At 41.4% G+C, this 25,387-nt stretch overlaps 1 protein-coding gene across 1 annotated transcript in view; it reads right to left on the reverse strand.

Annotated features, from left to right (window-relative positions):
- SPTLC3 (serine palmitoyltransferase long chain base subunit 3) overlaps nucleotides 1-25,387 on the reverse strand; it is a 156,494-nt gene that overhangs the window by 49,427 nt on the left and 81,680 nt on the right. The window contains exons 5-7 of the mRNA XM_021700666.1: nucleotides 24,414-24,538; nucleotides 15,563-15,656; nucleotides 3,933-4,038 (exon numbers count right to left, since the gene is read on the reverse strand). Of these exons, the coding sequence (XP_021556341.1) occupies nucleotides 3,933-4,038; nucleotides 15,563-15,656; nucleotides 24,414-24,538 (325 nt within the window). The remainder of the gene's footprint in view (nucleotides 1-3,932; nucleotides 4,039-15,562; nucleotides 15,657-24,413; nucleotides 24,539-25,387) is intronic.

Raw genomic sequence — 25,387 nt, forward strand, 5'->3', positions numbered from 1 at the left:
GATCCTAGGCCTCCCTCCAGATCTTGGCTCCTCCATATTATCTATATATATAATGAGACTTAGATGGTTTATGGATGGTGACATTACTATTGTTATTATTGTTGGTATAATTATCATTATCATAACTGCTTTTGTGGAGTTTATGGATTTCTTAGACTTGGTATCTGGCTTTTTCTACCTTGATACCTGTCTGAAACCACTGGATTTGGTTGACTGCTTTTTTTAGGAATTATGAAAAAATTGATTTCTGGGGCATTTGTGGTGGTGGTGGTGGTGGGGACTTTGCCCTTGGTGGCAAACCACAGCGATAGATTAAAAAAAAAAAAATCTGGGAGTGAAAATTCAAAGGAGGCTTTGTGTTGATGTCAACAAGGTATGTTTCCATAACACATTACTAAAAAGTAGAAGTGCATTCATGAACTGTTGATTTCACATCCCTAACCCTAGCCCTTCAGAAAATTTTGTGGGAAATAATTTCATTTTTTGGTGATAGCAGCAAATGAGAACATCCACTATGTTCCAGAACTCCAGTCTTGGTTAGCCTTATTTTACAAATGAGGAAACTGAGGCCCGAGGAAGTACTGAGGCTTGTCTAAGAGGTGTCCTGCTTCCTAACTATGAATGGGCCCTTTGAGGTCACAGTTTCATGTAAAGACAAGAGGGGTGCCTTGGCAGCTCAGTCGTTAAGCATCTGCCTTCAGCTCAGGTCATGATCTCAGGGTCCTGGGATCAAGCCCCACATCTGGCTCCCTGCTTCTCCCTCTCCCACTCCCGCTGTTTGTGTTCCTGCTCTTGCTATCTCTCTCTGTCAAGTAAATAAATAAAATCTTTAAAAAAAAAAAAAAGACAAGATTCTGTGCAGATGAGATAAAATAAATCTCTCTATGAAGGGAAGTCCATGGCAAGTGGAGGTTTCATTGTAAAAATAAATGCCAGGCTGATTGAACCACTGTGGTAGATTGCCTCCAAAGATGGCTGCCTGCAAGTCTTCCCATCCCTCTACACCCAAGTCAATCCTCCCATCAAGAGGTGGGTTCTATTTCCCTTCCCCTTGAATCTGGGCTGGGCTTTCACCATACTTTGACCAATAGAGTATGGCAGAGAGATGCTATACCAGTTCTGGGCCCTGCCCTTAAAAGACTGGTAGCTTCTGCTCTCATTCTCTCAGAATACGGCACCATGTTGTAAGGAAGTTCTGGCTTGACTGTTGAGTGAGAAGAGCCTATAGACCGAGCACCCCAGAGAAGAGAAGGGAACAAGGTACTTCAGCCAACAACTAGTACTGAGTGAGGTCATTTTAGATGTTCCAGATCCCAGCTGGACTCCCAGGTGAATGCTCCCCATGAATGACCCCAGCCAACACCATATGGAGCAGAAGAACTGCCCAATGGGTCCAGGCAACCCACCGTGGTGTGGGAAATGATAACTTATTGTGGTGTAAGCCATTATGCTTTGGGCGGTTTGTTACACAGTATCAGATAACAGAGCAGGCCCCCATTGCTGGTGAGGCCCAGGTTGTGGTTTGGTGCCATGCAGGCTTGGAGGCAGAAGTCCACACCTGGCTCTGCTGTCCTCCTGAGATCATGGTAGGACACAGGCCCAGCCATTAACAAGCCCTGCTGCTGGAGTGGGTTCTCTGTGTAACTGATGGGAACAGTTGACAGTAAAATGCTAGTGGTCCACTTAATTTCAGCCATGATCAAAGTACATTAAACATAACTTTCCTTTAGTGGAGCCAAGTTTTGTTTATTTGCAGCTGGATTCTGTCAACTCTGGTTAAAGAAGATGCCCAGTCTGCCCTCCCTGAGCTGATCTGTGCTCTTGCAAGTCCAGGCCTGAATGACAGGTGTTTAGATAAGAGCTCCCTTCCCCATCTGGCAGCTGGCACAGATCACACAGAGAGAAAGACCTGGCTTTGAGGTTATTACAGCCCAGAGTCAATATGAGATTATTTCCAAAAAGTAGCAAGTTCAAGAGTGACCCAAGGCCTGACAGCTCACATTGGTAGCTCTGGCTCAGGTCCCTTCATAATACCTTATATCCAACTCATTTTTCCATTGATCTAGGAGAGATCAGACTTTCCTCATGTGTCAGCTCACTGTGGGCCCCAGTGTGTTAAAATCTCTCTGGTTATTTCCATACCTGTAGGAGCATACCTTCAGATGCTAAGTCCAGTGGCTCCCAGCTCTGGATCAAGAATTGCACTTGAGGTTAGTCAACTATTCATTAAATTGAATTATTAATTGAATGATGCCACAGCAGGGTCTTTCAATCTCGGCATTGTTGACATTTTGAGCAGGTTGATTCTCTGTTGTAGGGGCCTGTCCTGCGCATTGTAGGATGCTTAGCAGCATCCCTGGCCTCTGCCCACTAGACGCCGGTAGTACTCTATTACAGTTGTGACAACTGAAAATTGCCCAAAGTGTCCAGGATAGGGGCGGGTCGTGGGAGGGAATCACCTTGGTTGAGAACGCGGCTCTAGGGTGATCCCAAAGACTTCATAAATAAAACACTGTCTGGGGGCTGACCCGAGGAGGTACTGATGGGTGATACATAAAGTGGGTCACTAGAAACTTGAAATGCCAGCTTTGCAACTCTATAGTAGCCTTGGGGACACCCAGAACACCAGGCGCTGGGGCAGTAAGGCCGAGGGAAAAACAAGATGGTACCTGGCTTATTATTATTATCATTATTATTATTTTAAATTGAGGAGAAAGCACTTCTTTTTCCCAAAAGGGATGGAGACATGTTTCTTCTGTTACTTGTTATCCATTCATGGAACAGAAACGATGCGCAGTCTGGCTGAATGAAAACCTCTGTCAGATCTAAATCTCCTTTGCAAGCACACTTCTCCTTGTGGGGAAGTTAGGCTCTCATTCCCTTCCATTTAATATTATTTGCTTTTCTATAATTATAAGAAACATCTCCCTCAATTCTTTGAACATGAAGATTGTTTGAGAACTGATTTAAGGAGGGAGAACTCTGACGTTATGTTTCCTTGACTCAGGGACTAGGGCATTCTACAGAAGAACGCCTTGGAGGCAATTTCTGTTTCAGCAGCGATAACCAATTCAGACAGAGAATGAAGCCAATTCCATCACAACATGCCTTGTAAAAGCTCTCAGTGGCTTAGTGGGTGTTTTGTCTGCTCGGCTTCAAAGCGGTGGGAAACTGAACATACCTTCAGATGCTAAGTCCAGCGGCTCCCAGCTCTGGATCAAGAATTGCACTTGAGGTTAGTCTTAACTTTGTGGAAAATGTGCTGGCTTTTTGTATTCTAATGCCAACAATTGGCCAAGTTCAGCAAGCAACTTGAGTTTGGGTGCACTCTCCAGTTAGAAGCATCTGGGTGCCTATCAGCAATGCCATGAAGGCAAGAAGCATTCCTTTCTTTTTTGAGAGCAAAAGCATGAGTGGGGGGCTGGGGAGGGGCAGAGAGAGGGGGAGAGAAGAGAATCTTAAGCAGGCTCCTCGCTCAGCATGGAGCCCGATGAGGGGCTCGATCTCGTGACCCTGAGATCATGACCTGAGCAGAAATCAAGAATCCAATGCTTAACCAACTGAGCCACCCAGGCACCCCAGGCAAGAAGCATTCTCATGTTGAATAACCCAGCCCCCATAGGCCTTTGAAACTGTGGGGCAGCCAATGGTAGTGGAAAGAATCAGTGCAAGTTATCCATGCCCTCTGAGGACATTTCTGAGAACACCTTCACAAGCATCCAGCAACTGATGTGTTCTGCCATATGAACAGACATTGAAAAGAGAGGTGACCCAAGGCCTGACAGCTCACATTGGTAGCTCTGGCTCAGGTCCCTTCATAATACCTTATATCCAACTCATTTTTCCATTGATCTAGGAGAGATCAGACTTTCCTCATGTGTCAGCTCGCTGTGGGCCCCAGTGTGTTAAAATCTCTCTGGTTATTTCCATACCTGTAGATGCCCTCCACTAGGATGAGAATCTTCTTCCACGCTCTGCGGATTCGAGGCTGGCCGTAGATTACAGCATCTCTCAGGAGCTTCTCTAGGCTTTGCATGTCTTTAAATAATACCAAAAAAGAAACTGAGTCATGAGAAGGTTTTCCTTTTCCTCCCCCATTTTCTTTTTTGAGAAGGCATCAGATTTCTTGGGCTCAGGCTCAGACCTGAACTTTTTCAAAGAGCAAAATCAGAATCAGAGAACACCTGGTGGGAGAGAGAGGCTTATATTTTAGTACAACTTAACTCTGACAAGGTGACTCATTGGGTTTGTATAGCAGGCAGAATAAACCCCCACTGGAGGTGCATGGTTTCATAGGCTCTTAAAAAGCCCTCCTCTTCTACTTCAGCAGAGATTGAAACACTACATTACATGCATCTTCGTGACTTCAGCTTTGTTACCAGCTTAAAATTAACTCGGAGCGATATCATTAACTAATGCTCACCAATTGTTTAGGCACAAGCATGTTAGAGTTTAGTTGAGTTTGTACGGAGTGGCGGACTTGTTGGCAGGTGTCTCACTTCCTATACTTTGAGACCTGACCTTTGACATCCTCCACCTTCGGAGGTTTCAGAACTTTAAGTCAGGGGAACAATTAGCTCTCCTTTGCAAGTTATTTGGAAGCATCTGGACACATTAGTAAGTGCTCACAATTATTGAGCCCTATCTGCATGCCAGGCAATCTTCTGAGCATATTTTTTGTAAGACCTCTGCTAATCCTGGGATGCCTGGGTGGCTCAGTCAGTTAAGCGTCTGCCTTTGGCTCAGGTCATGTTCCCAGGGTCCTGTGATCGAGTCCTGTATCAGGCTCCTTGCTCAGCGGGGAGCCTGCTTCTCCCTCTGCCTGCAGCTCCCCCTCCTTGTGTTCTCTCTCTCTCTGTCTCTCTCTGACAAATAAATAAATAAAATCTTTAAAAAGAAAAAAAAGAACTCTTCTAATCCTTACCACAAGCCTAAAGAGGAGGCACCTTCATTTTATGTTTCAGGAAACCAGGGCACAGGAAAATCTGGTAAATCTCCTGAGGTCTATGATTACAACCAGCAGAGCCAGGATTTGAACCCATGCAGTCTTGTACCACGACCCATATTCTGAACCCTACCTTCGAGCTCCATGGTCATGTAGAATAAGGAAGGATGGATGTCTACTAGAATATTCTTGTTAACTTGTGGTGTCAAATATAATTAATAGTGACTTTTCATTTATCTGCAATCACATGTAGATGACTGGGCTTTGGTTGACAGACCATTGGGAAGGATTGGTCTACATTCCAGCTGCGTGTGTGTGTGTGTGTGTGTGTTTAACCCACAAAGCCTAGAGAGATAAAAAGGCATAGGCTTATGTGCATGTTGTTTAGACTCCTTATATTTCTACTGTGTTTCTTTGTACCTCCTGAGCCCTCCCTTTTTGAGAATCTGAAACCCAAGTACTTTAGGTCTGGAATCTGATTTTAATTTGAAAAGATGGAGATGCTACTGAACAGCTGACCTGACTGTTACATAATGTTCTCCAGGCATTAGAGACCCCATTAAAAATGCTCACAGGATAAACCTAACAGAGATAAATCTAAAACAGCACAGTCAATATTGGTTTTGCCACTGCGACAAGAAGCAGGTGTGCTAAAGAAACAGCTATTCGTTAGGTTTTCACCGGTCTAGGCTCAAGTTAGCTGAGGTTCTTGGTTTCAGTGGAGATCCCTGAAACTTTACCTTTTAGTTCCCAATCTGTGGCTGGATCTGTTTTAGGGTTTCCTTATAGTGCTAGTCCTAGTGCATAATATTAGTGCCAAATCAATGTATGATTATTGAATCAGTTGCCTTCCCATGGAAAAAGGAAGGAGAATAATACTTTGGATCTAAATAGAAGTTATGAGGAAGGATAATTGCTTCATGTCTGCAATCATATTTCTTTAATTACCTGTGCTTTGGGGGTTTGTTTTAAAGACAGGAAGACATCTTCTGTCTTCACAGATGGAGTGTGTTTTATTGACAGGACATCATTACCCACTAGATGGCAGCCAAGGAAAAGAAAAGCAGCTTTCTTCTTTCGAGAATTTCCGGGATAATAAACCTTCGCCTGGGGCACCAGGGTGGCTCAGTTGGTTAAGCGACTGCCTTCGGCTCAGGTCATGATCCTGGAGTCCGGGGATCGAGTCCCGCATCGGGCTCCCTGCTCAGCAGGGAGTCTGCTTCTCCCTCTGACCCTCCCCCCTCTCATGCTCTATCTCATTCTCTCTCTCAAATAAATAAATAAAATCTTTAAAAAAAAAAAAAAAAACCTTCACCTGTATGGACATTTTATTTTAGGCTGGGTTCCTAAGATGTTGAAGGAACCCCTGTGATTGAGGGAAACAGCTCCTTTTTCTATAATCTACTGCAGGCCTGTTAGTCTCTGAATGGAATGAAGAGATGATGAATATAAGTATTCCTGTTCAGAGTGTTTTTCCTTCTGGGAATTGGAATTTATAAGTTTTTTGTAGAGAAATGACACATGATGAGTGTGGTCCCAACGCCATAGTAATCAAAACAAACCCAAGTGAACGAAACTAGCAGCCATTTAAAAAATGAATATTCTAAGATTTTGAAAAATCTGTATATGCAGAGATTATTCTATTGTTTATGCAATTGAATAGGTCACATGCATATTATAGGTTTAGCCTAGGATTAGGTTTAAAATGAACACCACTAAAGAAAATAGAAGGTTCTCCCCATTCTTTTAGTAACAAGCAGCACAGAGAACAAGACTTTCAATGGTCATGATGTGTTTCAGGCATTTTGCAGATGGAAGTGAGAGGAATCCCAGTCCCTTCTATGGCAGGGAGCTCATCCTGTTCCACTTGAATAGAGAGTTCCATGGGGATAGGCTTTGGTGAAACTTCACAAAACCCCTGGTGTCCACACTGAGATTCTTGAGCAGAGGGAAAATCAATCAGCCTTATTTCCCACCTTATTTCCAGTGAGCAGGAACTCACTGGCCTCTTAGAAACACAGAAGCTAGGCAGAGAAAGGGATGACCTCACTCAGTGTGGGATTCTTGACCCCACAGTGTGTGGGTTACAGACCCGTAGGATTTAGGGGTTTGTGGTTTATGTTCTGCAGGCCTTGTGAGAGTCTCCTGTTTCAGCAGGCACACGCTAACATCTGCAAGGGATTTTTAAGTAATGATGCTTATTAAAACACTTATATTTGCATTATGTTAATCCTCATGACACCTCTAAGAAGTAGGAAAGAATGATTAGGTTTTTGTTTTCTCTGATGAACAAACCAATGCCAGAAGGTTTGTAAAACCAACCACCCAAAACCAAACCCAAACAAACCAGTTTCTTGTTGATTTATAAAGAAAATTCTGAGATACAGAAATTAAAAGAATAAATTTGATGCCATCAAGGCACACATACACAGCACTACTGTATAATATCATTCTAAACTTATTGCACACTATGGGCTTGTAATTTTGCCACAAGTTTGGGCATCAGCAATGCTTTCGGCATCATTCACCACCATCTGGCTCACTAAGGTGATTTCCTTTGGTTTGTGAAGGGCTGAGAGGAGCTAGCTGGCATGATGGGTGATGAACATTTAGCTATTAAAAATGAAAGCATGGAGGCCACATTCTGGTGATCCATGCAAAGCAAGTCCTGGTCTGTCACAGGCATGGCTAATCAGATTACTGAATTGCTAAATACCTAGAATAATCCAACGATGTGCCAAAAACCTTGATTAGGTTTAGGTGACAAATACACTTTGAGAGCCTGTTCCCGAGCCTGTCTTTAAATTCAAAGCCCCGGTAATATCAGCAAGCTGCTGGAATCTGGGCAAGCTGCAGATAACATACTGTGAAAAGCAGGCACAAGGAAACAAAGACACCATGATCTTCTCAGAAGGGAGGCTGGCTATAGTTCAGAGTATCTTCCTGAAGAACAGAAGTGGATATTTGGCTTCTTTCTGACTTTCCAATACAGTGACAACATTTTCTTTTGCCATGGCTTCCTCCTTCCTCTACTCTTGTGCAACTGACCTTCTGTTGAGACATGAGTGCTTCCCTTACTGCCCATCCCTCAATGGCTTTCCCCTCCTCTGGATCCAGGGCCAGTTGTGGTGGTTGTAATGAATATCAGCCTCTACTTTCCATGTGCTGCCCGGTGTGGCTGATGGTTTATCCCTCGTCCTTCAAAGCTCGACGAAAACCACCTCCAGGTGCAAATATATTTAGATACACCCTCTGCTTCCCTATTCCATGGGCTGCTCACCAAAAATATTTTCATGCCTGCACACATATAGGCATCCATCAGATATCTCTGAAGTGAAAGGATGGTTGAATGATAAAGGAATGCTACTTATTACTTTAAGTCCTTGCTCCCCATCTGTTCCCCCATTCTTATTGTTTCTTTGGAGATGCTCAATTTCATCCTTCAACATTGAGCCAGAATGTGAAATATTAAGCAATATTACCTAAGTAACTGTGAATCATGATAAATAAATTATTCTTACTTTTAAAATGGTGATGGGGGACATGCGCCTTGTTTAGACTTTGGGGAAAAGCATAATCATAATGGCTAACTTTGGTAAGCAAAGTAAATGTTTTTCTCAAAGTCACATTTATAGAGTCTCTTCCCCATGAGATCAATGAGGGAATTTCTGATGCATTGAAAATTTGGTACATTAAGTTTTACGGTTTGGGTAAATACTTTGGTTCAGATTTTCTTGATAGCTCTGTCAGTATGTGGGCAGGTGTTGCATGGCCTTTGGGCAGGTTTGCAAGAAGCAAGGTAATCTCCTTGCAAGAGTGCAAAGGCAACCAAATAGGTCACACGCATATTACAGGTTTAGCCTGGGATTAGGTTTAAAATGAACATCAAGCTGATTTGAGGGTGAGGCAGTTGCTAGGGGCAGGGCCTGTGTACTGGGGGAGGGGATCATACCAGCAAATTCTGACCTCGGGGACATGAGATAAAGGACAGGCAGAGCCCAAAGCATGGGGACAGAGTGTCCCCAGGCTCGCCCCATGCAGCATGTAGGGATCTGGTTCTATGGGAGGAATTAAACACAGTACTGAGTTGGGATCCCTAAACCCTTGAAGTCAATGCAGGAAGGTGAGGTGTGATTCGGGGAATGATGTGGGGGCTCAGAAGTCAGTGTTGGGATCCTGCGTCTCAGGTCAAGGGCAACCAGAGTGAACCCTGGCTGCATCTGCCTAACCCAAGTGCCCTGCTCAAGGAGAGTTGCATGGGAGAGGGAGAGGGAGGCTCCTGCATTTCACCAGCCAGGGGGAGGCAGCGAGGGGGAGGCAACTGTGGAAGGAGGTAAATGTGTTGTGCTTAAAAATGGGAACTGGAATCAGATCTCCTTGGTGTAAATGTCAGCTCTGCCTCTTACTAGCTCTGTGTCTCCTCACCACTCTGTGCTTCTGTTTCTTTGTCTGCAAAAAAGGGGATAATCCTTGCAGGTGACTTGTGTAGTTATGAGGCTCAAATGAGTCAGTACATGGAAAAAGCTCATTACAGCGAGGGTTCAATACTGTTAGTTGTTGTTAAAACGTATCGAGGCAATCGCTTTATTTATTAAAGAAAACAACCCAGTTCAGGAGTCCAAGTCAGACCCTAAGATCTAAAAGTTTGTGGCTTATAAAAAGTAGTCTCAGTGCTGTTTATAGGTTTGACCTTCCACTCAAACAGCACTGCTGAGCCCTCAGAGGCAGAACTCAAGGGTTTCACCACAAACATTGCACTCATTCTTCTGTTTCCTCTTGGCCTTTAAGTGCCATTAGGTAGAACCTTGGTTCTTCCTCTCCACCTTTTTTTTTTTAACCAACTGCTCCAAATTCTTGGCCTGCCCAGGCCTCTGACCCCATGGCAACTCTCCTAGCTGAAAAGACTGCTTCTATTCTCCAAGACTAGTTCAAGAAGCCCTTTGGGATGCCCTTGAAGATGGAGATTGCCTGTAGCCTCACTAAGTGTGGTCCCACACCAGCAGCATTGGCGTTACCTGGGAGACTGGCAGAAATGCTGAAGCTCAGACCCCACCCTAGATCGACTGCGTCAGAGTCTGCATTTTAACAAAAGCCCTCTAGTGAATTCAGTGTATGTTAAAGTCTGAGAAACACTGTTTCAGAATCTAGGTCCCATGTCATTATCAGTAAAGTGAGTAGATTCACAGAAAAAATAACTCAGTCCCAATTTTCTAAACCTCTGGAAGAAGTTGTCAACTTTTCCAGAGAGTTAAAATTTATCCAGGGCTTGAAGTCCTAGAATGCCAGGGTGTTAATACGCAGCCTGGAGGATGTGTTTACCAAAGGCATCCAAGTGCCCCAAAGGGCTGCGGCGCATTTCCTCAAAATGTACCAGAATCATGATGGAGAGCAGACTTGTTGGTCCTTACTTAGAGCTGTCTCCTTAGCTTTGGCTATGAAATGTCTCAAGAGTCTGTTTTGTGACACCTGAGGAGTCACAAAGACAACGTAAGGACTGGCTATTTCACTGAAGCTGCCCAAAGGAGAAAACGCAAGGAGATATTCTTAGCACTTAGCCAAAGGAATTTAGAGGTCAAACTTTAGGATTCTGAGTTAAAATTTTGGCTACTAAAAGGATAAGCTGTCATACTAGATTGACTTTTGCACAAGGACCCACTGCTCTCTGGGTCTTACATATGCTCTGGCAGTAGCTGGACTTAGCTAGTGGGTGAGAGCATTAGCAAATGCTGTATGGGCCCTGCCTATATCTCCCAGCCCACTTCTTATTGCAAACACAGGCCATTCTTTATCCAAGGGCTATTTTCCTGGCTGCGGGGTCCATACTCAGCCTGAGCGGGAATAGCCTCCAGCCACTCACAACTGGGAATTTGTGTATAAATAATGCAGCTCCCTCACGCCTCAAGTGGGATGACACTGAGCTATGTCTATACTGGTACCCAGAGTTTCCTATTAGGATTGAGCTCCAGTCATCTATTGTAGTAGCTAGTCTGACAACAAGCAAGCTTGTTGGCTTTGTTGGCTGCCTTTCCTTCTCTGTCTCCATTCCCTGCTCATCTGCTGGTGCTTCCTGGGATCACGTCCTAAATAAATCACTTGTACTCAAACCCTTTTCTCAGGCTCTGCTCCTGGGAGAAATGAACCAAGAGAAGAGCAACAGACTTGGGTTTGAATTTTGACTCTGGCCATTTGTTATGTGTGACGTTGGGTAGGTCATTTAATCACTGTGAGAATCAGTTTCCTCTTAACAGTGGAGAGATAATGGAGAGAACTATGAATATGGGTTTTTGTTAAAATTAAATGAGCTGATTATGTAAAGGACTTAACATAGTGTTTGGCATCAGTGAATGAAGAGTAAATGATAGGTATGGTCTCAGTAATTGTCCATCTTCACTATCCAGGAAGAACTAATCTATGGTGATAAAGAAGTCTGGTACCCAACTTTGAATTTAGTACCACTGAAAATGCACTTCTGAGTCCTTGGAGAGTTTCCCTGGAGAATAGCCTTTGCGTGTTCTGATTTTGTTCCCTTTCAGAATTTCCCTTCTGTTTGATCTCCTTTGATCCTTATTCTGATTTTGTGGGAAATTGAAAGAGAAATGAGGAATAGCTTCAAGTTAGTCATCAGGCTTGTTCAAATAGGATTCAAAGCTTACAATGATCTGAATAGGTTTAACTGTACCTTAGGTATATTCTACCCATGCACAATTCAAAAATTCAAGGGCCCAGAATTCTGATTTATACACAGTTGCTATAAATAGCAAAGGATATCCTCTAGTACTGATTTATATAAAATAGGACCTCTTCTTCTCCAAAAGTCAGGGGAGTATCCTCAAGGTGTAAGCAAAGGACACAGGCAGAGGAGAGCCCAGGAGAACAGAAGCAGAGTTGTATGAAATCTCATCATCCTGATGTTTAAGAACATTCTGGTTGAGGTGGCCATTCTTAAGAACCTGTCTCACAAGTTATTAGCTTCGGTCCTGGCTGGTTGCATGCCTCATACACACACAGGAAGGCAATTTAGTATCTTCTACATCTTCTTTACATTATCATTCCAATCTGCGTGGATGCGCATTAAGGATTAAAACATCATCGTTTACTGAGCAATTTAGTGTTCTCCTGGGAATGGCAAAGTAGGAAAGACAGGCAGCCGCAACTGATGCCTTACATATTGTAACCTCATACAATTTTACTTCTCTCACCTCTCGAGGAAGAAGTCATTCAAAGGAACTTGGAGGTATCCCTGCTCTCAGAGTGGCTGTTTTCGTGATGCGAACACAATAGCTGGGAAAGTATGTCCATTTGCAAAAATAGTAAGCATGTCAGTGAGTGGGAACAAGGGCTTTGTGTGTCTGAGAATAAAAGTGTATTAGTTTCCTTTTGGACTGGAAGAAATTAGCACAGACGTATGGCTCAAAAACAACACAGATTTGTTATCTTACAGTTCCGGAGACTAGAAATCTGAAATCGTCTCACTTGGCTCAAATCAGGGTGTGGGCAGGGCTGCTTTCCTTTCTGGAAACTCTAGGGGAGAATCCATTTCGTCGCCTTTTCCAGCTTTCAGAGGCTTCTGGCGTTCCTTGGTGTGTGACCTTTGTCCACTTCAAAGCTAGCAGTGACCATCAGCATCTTTCTCACATGGCATCACTCTGACACTCACTCTCCTGCTTCCCTTTCCTACACTTAAGGACCCTGTGATTACACTGGACCTAGGCGGACACTCTCTTTATGTTAATGTTCACTGTTGAGCAACCTCAATTCCATCTGCAACTTTAATTCCCTTTTATCACATAATGTAATATATTCACAGGCTATGGGGATTAGGACACAGACTTTTTTTTTTTTTTTTTTTAAGTAGGCTCCATACCCAGCATGGGGCCCAATGTAGGGCTTGAACTCAGGATCCTGAGAACAAGACCTGAGCTGAGGTTCAGATACTTAACCGACTGAGCCACCCAGGCACCCCCAGGACATGGACATCTTTAAAGGCCATTATTCTACCTACAACAGAAAGTTAAGAGCAACAGCAACTCATACATAAGAGAATTTTCACTAGATGATAGAGTTTGGACCCTTGCTGCTCAGTTAGTTGGAAGGGGTCCATTTACTTTATTCCTAGCTCACAGACAGCTCCAGGCTTCACCACTGAGCAGTTGCAGGATCTTGGACAAGTTGTTTAATACCTCAAAGCCCAGATCTCCTCATTTGTAAACTAGCACCTACCTCATGAGGTTGTCCATGAGATTAAATAAGTACCTAAGAGAAGGCCACTAGCTCAGCATCTGGCACAATGTAAATTCTCAGTAAGTGCTGGTTGCTGGTATAAAATAACCACAGCTAACATTTATTACAGAGATGTAAATGAGAACTATTCTCTGCGTTCTGGGAGTACAAAGGGAGAGCGTGAGGAATAAGTTACTGAATGTTTTGAGAGCTTTGTAAAATTGGAAGATAAAATGAAATTCTTGAATTAGAATTTCAGCAAAGGATTAAGGAATTAAAATTTTATTTGAAAGTAATAGCAAACCTAAAAAAATTGCAAGAATAGGAGTACTACAAAGAACACCCACATACCCCTTTACCCAGATTCATCTATTAACATTTTATTCCATCTACTTTAACACTCTATCATCTATCTATCTATCATCTATCTATCTATCTATCTATCTATCTATCTATCTATCATCTATCATCATCTATCATCACCCCTATAAAGCCTTCAAGGGAAAAGTAGAGAATGGTAGAATTCGGGTAGAATGGTAGAATTTGGGCTAAATTCCATATAATAACAAATGCAGGATAGAGAGGGTGTACAAGAACTGCTTTGGGGACAGCTAATCTTTACAACCCATAGCAGATGGTCTTTTCCATCTGATTCTGTTCAAAGCTTTAACTTAACTCAAAGCTTGTATCTCTGTTTTCGCTGCCACTAGACATAGGGAAGGGCTACTAAATGCTTTGAGCCGATACAATTCATCCAGAGAACAGCACAGAATGAAGCAGAACTGTCCAAACACTTTTTGTTGGTTCTTGAAGTACATATATCTTAGCTAGTATACATATCTTAGTGGCTCTACCTTAACTGGCCAAGACCTTATTTTTCAGGCTCTTCTCCAGTAGTTCAGCCTCATGCTAGAGGTTTTGCTGCTCTTTATACACTCCAGATTATTCTATTGGAAATACCCTTTCCCTTATCTCTGATCAGAATTCTATTAACCCTTCAAAGTCTGTGGCAGATACTATCAATTTCATGCAATCCCCAAAGTGAGATGACCTCTGCATTCTTATGCGTCATCATAATGTTTTCTACTGTCCTTTAGTGGCACTGGCAATGAAAATGATGAGGATAATAATAATCTACTAACACAGCAGGTACAAGCAACTCAGAAGTTTCCATTGCCAGGCTTCATGCTAAGCAAGCACTTTATGTGCCTTCTCCAACATATCATGAATCAGGCATTGTAATTATCCTCATTTCTGGAATAGGTAAATTGAGATCCGAGAAGGTTAAGTAATTTGCCAAGGATTGCATACTAATAAGCCATAGAACAAGGACACAGATGCTTGGGCCAAAGCCTATACTTTTTTCTTTAATACCAAAGATATTGTATGATAACAATTATATTTTAGGAAAATTTACTTACAAGGAAATTGACAGGCTTTAAATGTAAAACTCAATGAATTTTAATAAGAATGTACACATCAACCCAATCAAAATATCAAACATTTCTGTCATGCCAGAAAGTTCCTTTATTCCTCTTCTCACCAATTCCCTCCCCCACAATTAGGGACAAGTATCGTTATGATTTCTATCACCATAGATTAGTTTTTTCTAATAGTTTTTTTTATTTACTATAAACATACTCATATAGTATATACTGTTTGATGTATGATTTTTTTCATTAAAAGTAATTTTTTCTTGAGAGTAATCTATGCTGTATGTATCAGTAGTGTATTTCTTTTTTATCAGAGAGCCATATTCTATTATATGAATACAGCACAGATCTTTTCCATTCTTCTGTTGGTAGAAATTTGGGTTGTTTCCAGTCTTGGCTATAACGACTAAAGCTGCTATGGATATTCTTGTACAAACCTTTGGGTGGACATACTCTGGAAATTCCAAGATGAAGAATTTATGGGTCACAGTATAGGGACATATCTGCTTCTCTTACCAGATTGTAAGCATGTGCTGGGTGGGGATAGTGAAAGGAGACAATATTTTAAGGAAAAACATCACTTTTTACCTGACTATAACATAGAACTTAAGTCTTAAAACTTTCCTAAGGCAGAACTATAGAAAAGGAAGAGTTATAACACTTCTGATAATTAAACATCAGTCTCCTAAGAGATCAGTCATGTCTTCAGAGGCTGCATTGCAAGACCACTAATAACAGTGACATTAATGTGTTTGGGTTCCACTTAGCAATCTAGGTGTTTAAAGCACTTCAACAATTTGTTTCAGGTCAGGAGGGGTTAACAAGCCAGTAGTGAATATAAACATAATTGTGTTTCATTAACCTAAATTCTCAGTTGGAAGAGCAAGGACAAAGCCCCATCAATAATCTTTACTTTCTTCTAGAAGCAAGCAATACATGTTGGGATAAATTCATTGATACTCACTGTTATGTTTGAAGATCCTTATGGTTGCACCTGAGAGTCGGGCCCCAAGTACAAGAGATGCATGGTTTAACTCATCACTTAAAATGAGGCATCCCTGTTCAGAAAGCAAGCACACAAAACACAGTCCAATAAATAACATTAAAGAAAAACAACATGTGGGAACAGAAAGACACTTCGAGACCTGTAACACACATCCCCCAAACCCTCTTTAATTTTAAAAGGACAAGTTTTGCCTGATGTCTATGTGGATAAAATCCTGTAGACAATTAGCTGATAAAGATGGGGATTATTTTAAGGGATTACATCTTTAACCATTTGCATTTGATTTGCATCAGAAAAGATCCTTCAAGACATTGGTTAAATGTTAGCTACCATTTTCTAAAGAATTGGTCTTTGACAGGAAAGTGGATATACTTTGGGTGGATTGTGGTTTGCTGGGGTTCTTCAATCCCGTGGTGTATTATTTGGGACAGTTTTGGTGCTCTCCCTCTGGAGGGCAGGGGTCTTTTCTGCAGGGCCTTTCAAGCTCTTGTTTTCCTATTCTCATTCTCCTCTGTATTGACATCCTTGTAGACAAAACCATCACTGCTTTCCAGCTAAAAACTTTGCATTTGGAAAAGTGTGGATGGCAATTCAGTCTGAGGCAAGTGAAAAAGATCAATCAAATTTACTGCCTATAAATTATAGTTGTGAAATTAGTTTTCTTTTTTAATTTAAACATTTCTAAATTATAAAATTGCTCAAGTGTACCAAAAATGCAGAGACAAATTATGGTGGCCATTTGTGGCCACCCAGAATCTTTGAGTTCTTGCTCATATTTTGGAAACTTCACACATGACATGTTTTAAGTTTTGGGGGCAAGAGCCAGCAATATTCTCATACCTCCATACTCTAGATGTGTGTGTATTTATATATTTTTTTAGTGATACCTCATGATATCTCACCCCTAAATTCTTCATCATGTATTTACTGAGAACAAGGACATTCTCTGGCTAAATCACAATGCAATGATCATACCCAAGAAATCCAACATTCATATAGTGCTATCACCTAAGATAGAGCCTGAATTCATATTCCTCCAACTGTCCTAATGATATCAGTGTCTTATAGATGTTTTATTTCCTTCTATTTTTTCAATGCAGAATCCACCAAAAGATCATATATTGCATTTAATTGTCATGAATCAGATTTTTTTAAACCTAAATCTGATTATGACACTTGCTTACTTAAACTGAGCCAACCAAATTCCCCATTTTCCTCAGAAAGAATTTCCAAAACTCAAGCATGACCACAAGGTTCTTTGCAAAGTGCCTTATCTCTAGTCTCATCTTTTTTTTTTAAATTTTTTTATTCTTATGTTAATCACCATACATTACATCATTAGTTTTTGATGTAGTGTTCCATGATTCATTGTTTGGGCATAACACCCAGTGCTCCATGCAGAATGTGCCCTCTTTAATACCCATCATCAGGCTAACCCATCCTCCCACCCCCCTCCCCTCTAGAACCCTCAGTTTGTTTTAAAGAGTCCATAGTCTCTCATGGTTCGTCTCCCCCACTGATTCGCCCCCTTCATTCTTCCCCTCCTGCTATCTTCTTCTTCTTCTTTTTTTTTCCTTAACATATATTGCATTATTTGTTTCAGAGGTACAGATCTGAGATTCAACAGTCTTGCACAATTCACAGCACTTACCAGAGCACATACCCTCCCCAGTGTCTATCACCCAGCCACCCCATCCCTCTCATCCCCCACCACTCCAGCAACCCTCAGTTTGTTTCCTGAGATTCAGAATTCCTCATATCAGTGAGGTCATATGATACATGTCTTTCTCTGATTGACTATTTCGCTCAGCGTAATACCCTCCAGTTCCATCCACATCGTTGCAAAACGCAAGATCTCATTCTTTTTGATGGCTGCATAATATCCCATTGTATATATATACCACTTCTTCTTTATCCATTCATCTGTTGATGGACATCTTGGCTCTTTCCACAGTTAGGTTATTGTGGACATTGTGCTATAAACATCGGGGTGCACGTACCCCTTCGGATCCCTACTTTTGTATCTTTGGGGTAAATACACAGTAGTGCAATTGCTGGATCGTATGGTAGCTCTATTTTCAACTTTTTGAGGAACCTCCATACTGTTTTCCAGAGTGGTTGCACCAGCTTGCATTCCCACCAACAGTGTAGGAGGGTTCCCCTTTCTCCGCATCCCCACCAACATCTGTCATTTCCTGACTTGTTAATTTTAGCCATTCTGACTGGTGTGAGGTGGTATCTCATTGAGGTTTTGATTTGGATTTCCCTGATGCCGAGCGATATTGAGCACTTTTTCATGTGTCTGTTGGCCATTTGGATGTCTTCTTTGGAAAAATGTCTGTTCATGTCTTCTGCCCATTTCTTGATTGGATTCTTTGTTCTTTGGGTGTTGAGTTTGATGAGTTCTTTATAGATTTTGGATACTAGCCCTTTATCTGATATGTCATTTGCAAATATCTTCCCCCATTCTGTCGGTTGTCTTTTGGGTTTGTTGACTGTTTCCTTTGCTGTGCAAAAGCTTTTTATCTTGATGCAGTCCCAATAGTTCACTTTTGCCCTTGCTTCCCTTGCCTTTGGCGATGTTTCTAGGAGGAAGTTGCAGTGGCTGAGGTCGAATAGGTTGCTGCCTGTGTTCTCCTTTAGGATTTTGTTGGACTCCTGTCTCACATTGAGGTCTTTCAACCATTTTGAGTCAATTTTTGTGTGTGGTGTAAGGAAATGGTCCAGTTTCATTCTTCTGCATGTGGCTGTCCAATTTTCCCAGCACCATTTGTTGAAGAGACTGTCTTTTTTCCATTGGACATTCTTTCCTGCTTTGTCAAAGATGAGTTGACCATACAGTTGAGGGTCCATTTCTAGGCTCTCTATTCTGTTCCATCGATCTATGAGTCTGTTTTTGGGCCATACTGTCTTGGTGATTACAGCTTTGTAATAGAGCTGGAAGTCCAGAATTGTGATGCCACCAGCTTTGCTTTTCTTTTTCAACATTCCTCTGGCTATTCGGGGTCTTTTCTGGTTCCATACAAATTTTAGGATTATTTGCTCCATTTCTTTGAAAAAAGTGGATGGTATTTTGATAGGGATTGCATTGAATGTGAAGATTGCTCTAGGTAGCATTGACATCTTCACAATATTTGTTCTTCCAATCCATGAGCATGGAACGTTTTTCCATTTCTTTGTGCCTTCCTCAATTTCTTTCATGAGTATTTTATAGTTTTCTGAGTACAGATCCTTTGCCTCTGGTTAGATTTATTCCTAGGTATCCTGTATTGTTGGGTGCAGTTGTAAAGGGGATTGATTCCTTAATTTCTCTTTCTTGTCTTGTTGTTGGTGTATAGGAATGCCCCTGATTTCTGTGCATTGATTTTATATCCTGCCACTTGACTGAATTCCTTTATGAGTTCTAGCAGTTTTGGGGTGGAGTCTTTTGGGTTTTCCACATAAAGTATCATATCATCTGCAAAGAGTGAGAGTTTGACTTCTTCTTTGCCAATTTGGATGCCTTTTATTTCTTTTGTTGTCTGATTGCTGTGGCTAGGACTTCTAATACTATGTGGAATAGCAGTGGTGATAGTGGACATCCCTGCCATGTTCCTGACCTTAGCGGGGAAGCTCTCAGTTTTTCCCCATTGAGAATGATATTCACTGTGGGTTTTTCATAGATGGCCTTTATGATATTGAGGTATGTACCCTCTATCTCTATACTCTGAAGAGTTTTGATCAAGAAAGGATGCTGTACTTTGTCAAATGCTTTTTCTGCATCTATTGAGAGGATCATACGGTTCTTTTTTTTTTTTAAAGATTTTATTTATTTATTTGAGAGAGAGAGAATGAGAGAGAGCACATGAGAGTGGGGAGGGTCAGAGGGAGAAGCAGACTCCCTGCCGAGCAGGGAGCCCGATGCGGGACTCGATCCCGGGACTCCAGGATCATGACCTGAGCCGAAGGCAGTCGCTTAACCAACTGAGCCACCCAGGCATCCCTCATATGGTTCTTGTTCTTTCTTTTATTAATGTATTGTTTCACATTGATTGATTTGCGGATGTTGAACCAACCTTGCAGCCCAGGGATAAATCCCACTTGGTCATGTTGAATAATCCTTTTAATGTACTGTTGGATCCTATCGGCTAGCATTTTGGTGAGAATTGTTGCATCCATGTTCATCAAGGATATTGGTCTGTAATTCTCCTTTTTGATGGGGTCTTTGTCTGGTTTGGGGATCAAGGTAATGGTGGCCTCATAAAACGAGTTTGGAAGTTTTCCTTCCATTTCTATTTTTTGGAACAGTTTCAGAAGAATAGGTATTAATTCTTTTTGAAATGTTTGGTAGAATTCCCCTGGGAAGCCATCTGGCCCTGGGCTCTTGTTTTTGGGGATATTTTTGATGACTACTTCAATTTCCTTAGTGGTTATAGGTCTGTTCAGGTTTTCTATTTCTTCCTGGTTTGGTTTTGGTAGGTTATACATCTCTAGGAATGAATCCATTTCTTCCAGATTATCTAATGTGCTGGCATAGAGTTGCTCATAATATGTTCTTATAATTGTTTGTATTTCTTTGGTGTTGGTTGTGATCTCTCCTCTTTCATTCATGATTTTGTTGATTTGGGTCATTTCTCTTTTCTTTTTGATAAGTCTGACCAGGGGTTTATCAATCTTGTTAATTCTTTCAAAGAATCAGCTCCTAGTTTCCTTGATCTGTTCTACTGTTCTTTTGGTTTCTATTTCATTGATTTCTGCTCTGATCTTTATTATTTCTCTTCTCCTGCTGGGTTTAGGCTTTATTTGCTGTTCTTTCTCCAGCTCCTTTAGGTGTAGGGTTAGGTTGTGTATTTGAGACCTTTCTTGTTTCTTGAGAAAGGCTTGTATTGCGAATGTGTATTCTGTTGCTTTGGGATGGAATGTTCTGAATATATCTGTGAAGTCCATTTGGTCCAGTGTGTCATTTAAAGTCTTTACTTCCTTGTTGATCTTTTGCTTTGATGATCTGTCCATATCAGTGAGGGGGGTGTTAAAGTCCCCCACTATTATTGTATTGTTGTCGATGTGTTTCTTTGCTTTTGTTATTAATTGGCTTCTATAATTGGCTGCTCCCATGTTAGGGGCATAGATATTTACAATTGTTAGATCTTCTTGTTGGATAGACCCTTTAAGTAGTGTATAGTGTCCTTCCTCATTTCTTATTACAGTCTTTGGTTTTAAATCTAATTTGTCTGATATAAGGATTGCCACCCCAGCTTTCTTTTGGTGTCCATTAGCATGGTAAAATGGTTTTCCACCCCCTCACTTTCAATCTGGGGGTGTCTTTGGGTCTAAAATGAGTCTCTTGCAGACAGCATATCCATGGGTCCTGTTTTTTTTATCCAATCTGATAGCCTGTGTGTTTTGATTGGGGCATTTAGCCTATTTACATTCCGGGTAACTATTGAAAGATAGGAATTTAGTGCCATTGATTGCCTGTAAGGTGACTGTTACTGTATATTGTCTGTGTTCCTTTCTGGTCTATGTTGCTTTTTGGCTCTGTCTTTGCTTAGAGGACCCCTTTCAATATTTCTTGTAGGGCTGCTTTTGTGTTTGCAAATTCCTTTAGATTTTGTTTGTCCTGGAAGCTTTTTATCTCTCCTTCTATTTTCAATGACAGCCTAGCTGGATATTGTATTCTTGGCTGCATATTTTTCTCGTTTAGTGCTCTGAATATATCCTGCCAGTCTTTTCTGGCCTGCCAGGTCTCTGTGGATAGGTCTGTTGCCAATCTAATATTTCTACCACTGTAGGTTACAGATCTCTTCTCCTGGGCTGCTTTCAGGATTTTCTCTTTGTCTCTGAGACTCCTAAGTTTTACTAGTAGATGTCGGGGTGTTGACACCTATTTTCATTGATTTTGAGGGGGGTTCTCTGTGCCTCCTGGATCTTGATGCCTGTTTCCTTCCCCAAATTAGGTAAGTTCTCTGCTATAATTTGCTCCAATATACCTTCTGCCCCTCTCTCTCTTTCTTCTTCTTCTTCTGGGATCCCAATTATTCTAATGTTGTTTTGTCTTATGGTAACACTTATCTCTCGAATTCTGCCCTCATGATCCAGTAGTTGTTTATCTCTCTTTTTTCAGCTTCTTGATTTTCCATCATTTGGTCTTCTATATCACTAATTCCCTCTTCTGCCTCATTTATCCTAGCAGCTAGAGCCTTCATTTTTTATTGCACCTCATTAATAGCCTTTTTGATTTCGACTTGGTTAGATTTTAGTTTTTTTTATTTCTCCTGAAAGGGTTTCTCTAATACTTCCATATTTTTTTCAAGCCCAGCTAGTATCTTTAAAATCATCATTCTGAACTCTAGTTCCAACATCTTACTAATGTCCGTATTGATTAGGTCCCTGGCAGTTGGTACTGCCTCTTGTTCTTTTTGTTGAGGTGATTTTTTCCATCTTGTCATTTTGTCCAGAGGAGAATAGATGAATGAGAGAACAAAATGCTAACAGGGTAAGAACGTCCTCAGAAAAGATATATTAAACAAATCAGAAAAGACCTGAAACCAGGGGAAAAGAAAGAGAAAGAAAGAAAAAAGAAAAAAAAGAAAAGAAAATGATAAAGATAAAAACAAACAAAAACAAAACAAAAGAAAAAAACAGAATATGATCAAATATGATCCGACTGGTGCATAGATTAGTGCCACACACTGGATTTTGGGTGTATTTTGGTCTGTTAGAAGAAAGTGCCTCCCAAAATTTTAAAGAAAGGAAAACTTATATATGTACAAAAATAAGGGTTAATACTATGAAGGGATGGAATATGACTGCAAAGATGAAAATTATAAAAGATTTTATAAAATGAATTGATAAGATAAGTTAGTTGAAAAAAGAAAGAAGAGGATTTAAAAAAAAGAAAGGGAGAGAATGTGATCAGGCAGGAGACTAGAACAAAGCCATACACTAGAGATTTAGGGTATATTTTGATCTGTTAGAAGAAACTGTATCCCCAAATTTTAATATACCAAAAATAAGGTTAACTACTATGAAGGGATAGAATATGACTCTAAAAATGAAAAATAAAAAAGACTTTTTAAAAAACGGATTGATAAGATGTTGGTTGAAAAAGGGAAAAAGAAAAAAAAAAACCCTTAACTTTGAAAGACTAAAGAAACATGGGAAAAAAGCCATGAATTCTATTTGCCGTATTCCCCTAGCTCTGGAGTTCTGCAATTCTCATTGATTGGTAAACTTGGTCATGGCTGGCTGTCTTTGCTGATCTTCTGGGGGCGGGGCCTGTTGCCATGGTTCTCAAATGTCTTTGCCAGAGGCGGAATTGTCCCACCCTGGGCTAAGTAATCTGTTCGGGTTTGCTCTAGGGAGCTTTTGTTCCCTGCAAGCTTTCCATACAGCTTTGGAGGGCAAGAGTGAAAATGGCAGCCTCCCAATCTCCTGCCCGGAGTAGCTGAGAGCTTGGGGCTCCACTCCTCAGTGAGCCCCCAGAGAAAAGCAGTCAGTCACTCTCGTCTCCCCAATCTCTGGCCGCACTCCGTGCTCATCCGGCCTGTGACCGAGCCTTTCTATCTCTGGCACCCAACCCCGTGTGGAGTCTCCAAACCCAGCAGATCCCTGTGGTGTGCTCCCATGCTGCTCCTCTCAAGGGAGGAAGGGGAGTGTCCCCTGATCTGCCACTTGTTGGGTCCCTGCTGGAGGAGCAGTGGCCTGACTGTGCTATGGATCACGGTTTATGGCAACCCCGAGCTGAGAGCCCGCACCTCGGCTCCGTCTCTGCAGCCAGCTTCCCCGCTCCGATACCTGGGAGCTCTGCCACACTCAGGCACCCCTTGGTCTTTCTGTGACCCCGAGGGTCCTGAGACCACACTGTCCTGCGAGGGTTCCACCCCCCGCTTAGCCACTGAAGCGACGTCCCTCAGCGAAGCCGACTTCTAAAAGTTCCGATTTTGTGCTCAGCTGATCTATCACTTGCCAGAAGTAGCCAATGGAGGCCCCCTCCCCTGCCATCTATCCTCCCGAATATCGCCTTGGATTCACTTCTCCGCACGTCCTACCTTCCAGAAAGTGTTCACTTTTCTGCTCAGAGAGTTGTTGCTATTCTTTTCTTCGATCTCCTGTTGAGTTCATAGGTGTTTAGAATGCTTTGATCCCTATCCAGCTGAATTCCTGGGACCAGAGGATATTTAGGTCTCCTACTCCTCTGCCATCTTGCTCCACCCACCCAGATTCAGTTCTTATGTCACCCACTTTGCATAGGCATCTCAGCCTTTCCCAAGAAGAACTTGGAAGCAACTCTTTTGCCCTTCTCCATGTATGTGCCTGGATTTTCTGTGGTATTCATCCTATTTTATTTGGTGCATTGTTTCCCCCCTAGACTGTAAACAACATACATTTATAAGGCACAGGTCTTATTCATTTTTGTATGCACTGTATCTTGCTTTATATGAGGACAAAGTCATTTCTCAATAAGTGGTCTGTTGAATGAATAAATGAATGAGTGGCATGAGCAAAATGTTTTGTTCAAATAAATGCTCCATAAGCGTTTTCTACATTGTAAATGAGGACGTGGGAGACTTAAAATTTCATAGATCTTGCTAAACTATCATCAAAGATGAAATTTGACCCATGTCTAGGACTGCAATTCTATAAACAGAATATCTTTATAAACAGATTTGCTGGACTAAGCTGGAATATTTATTTAAAAAGCTGGACATCCAATCAGATTTTCCTAGAAAAAGGACCTTCTCTGCCATACTTCTAATGAAGGATCTGCTCAGAGTTGTGATTCTTAGGAATAACACAGCAGAAGACAATTATATTAACAAATTCTCACCTTTCCGACTAGTGCAGGGATATTCATTGAGTTAGTTGCAAATCCCATCCCAAAGACCATAGCTGCTTCTACATTCAGGAACTTAGCCACAAGGCTCTCCAATTCTTCATGCTTATCCAAGGTTCCTGCACATGAAATGATGGGATGAGTGCATCTTCTCAACAAGTTTGAAAACTCAAAATCCAGTGCATCCCCATCACCGAAAGACATGTACCAGAGAGTGTGTAGCCGGTATATTTGCCACAGCCACAATCAAGAAACAACCCACATGTCCACATACTGTAGAATGAACAAATTAAATACCTTGTGGAGTTATTTACGTAGTGGAATTAAACACCGTAATGAGAAGGAACAATCTATTACCCTACATGACAAAATGAAAAAAATCTCACAAATATGTTGTTGGGTGCAAGAAGTCAGACACTTATACACTCATACAGGCTGGGTCCATTTATATAAAGTTAACAAACAGACAAAATTAACCTATAGTGTTAGCAGGCAGTATAGTGGTTAATTTTGTTGGGAGCACAAAGAGGACTTTGAGATTCTCTAAATGTTTTGTTTATAGATTTGGGTGCTGGTTACACAGGTATGTTTGCTTTGTGAAAATCCTTTGAGCTGTAGAGTTAGGATTGGCACATTTTTCTATTTAAATATTGATAATGCAATAAAATCTACAAAAAAATACCACAATTTTTCTCTCCTCTCACCCTACCTCCCTCAAGTGATTAATTAAGTTATAACCCTCTCTGAGGGACCCCACACTTAAATCCAAACAGATCCCATGGTTTCTATAGATAATAGTAAATCTAGTTATAACTTATTGAACCTTTGGAATGTGCTAGATTTCAGAGCCCATTATTTAGATTATCTCATTTAATCTTAAAAGCCCAATAGTCTCATTTAATCTAAAAAGCTCAAAAGTAACATTACTTTACAGATTAGAGAACTGAGGTACACAGAGGTCACAGATA

This window comes from Neomonachus schauinslandi, chromosome 10, assembly GCF_002201575.2.
Source record: "Neomonachus schauinslandi chromosome 10, ASM220157v2, whole genome shotgun sequence".
NCBI lineage: Eukaryota > Metazoa > Chordata > Mammalia > Carnivora > Phocidae > Neomonachus > Neomonachus schauinslandi.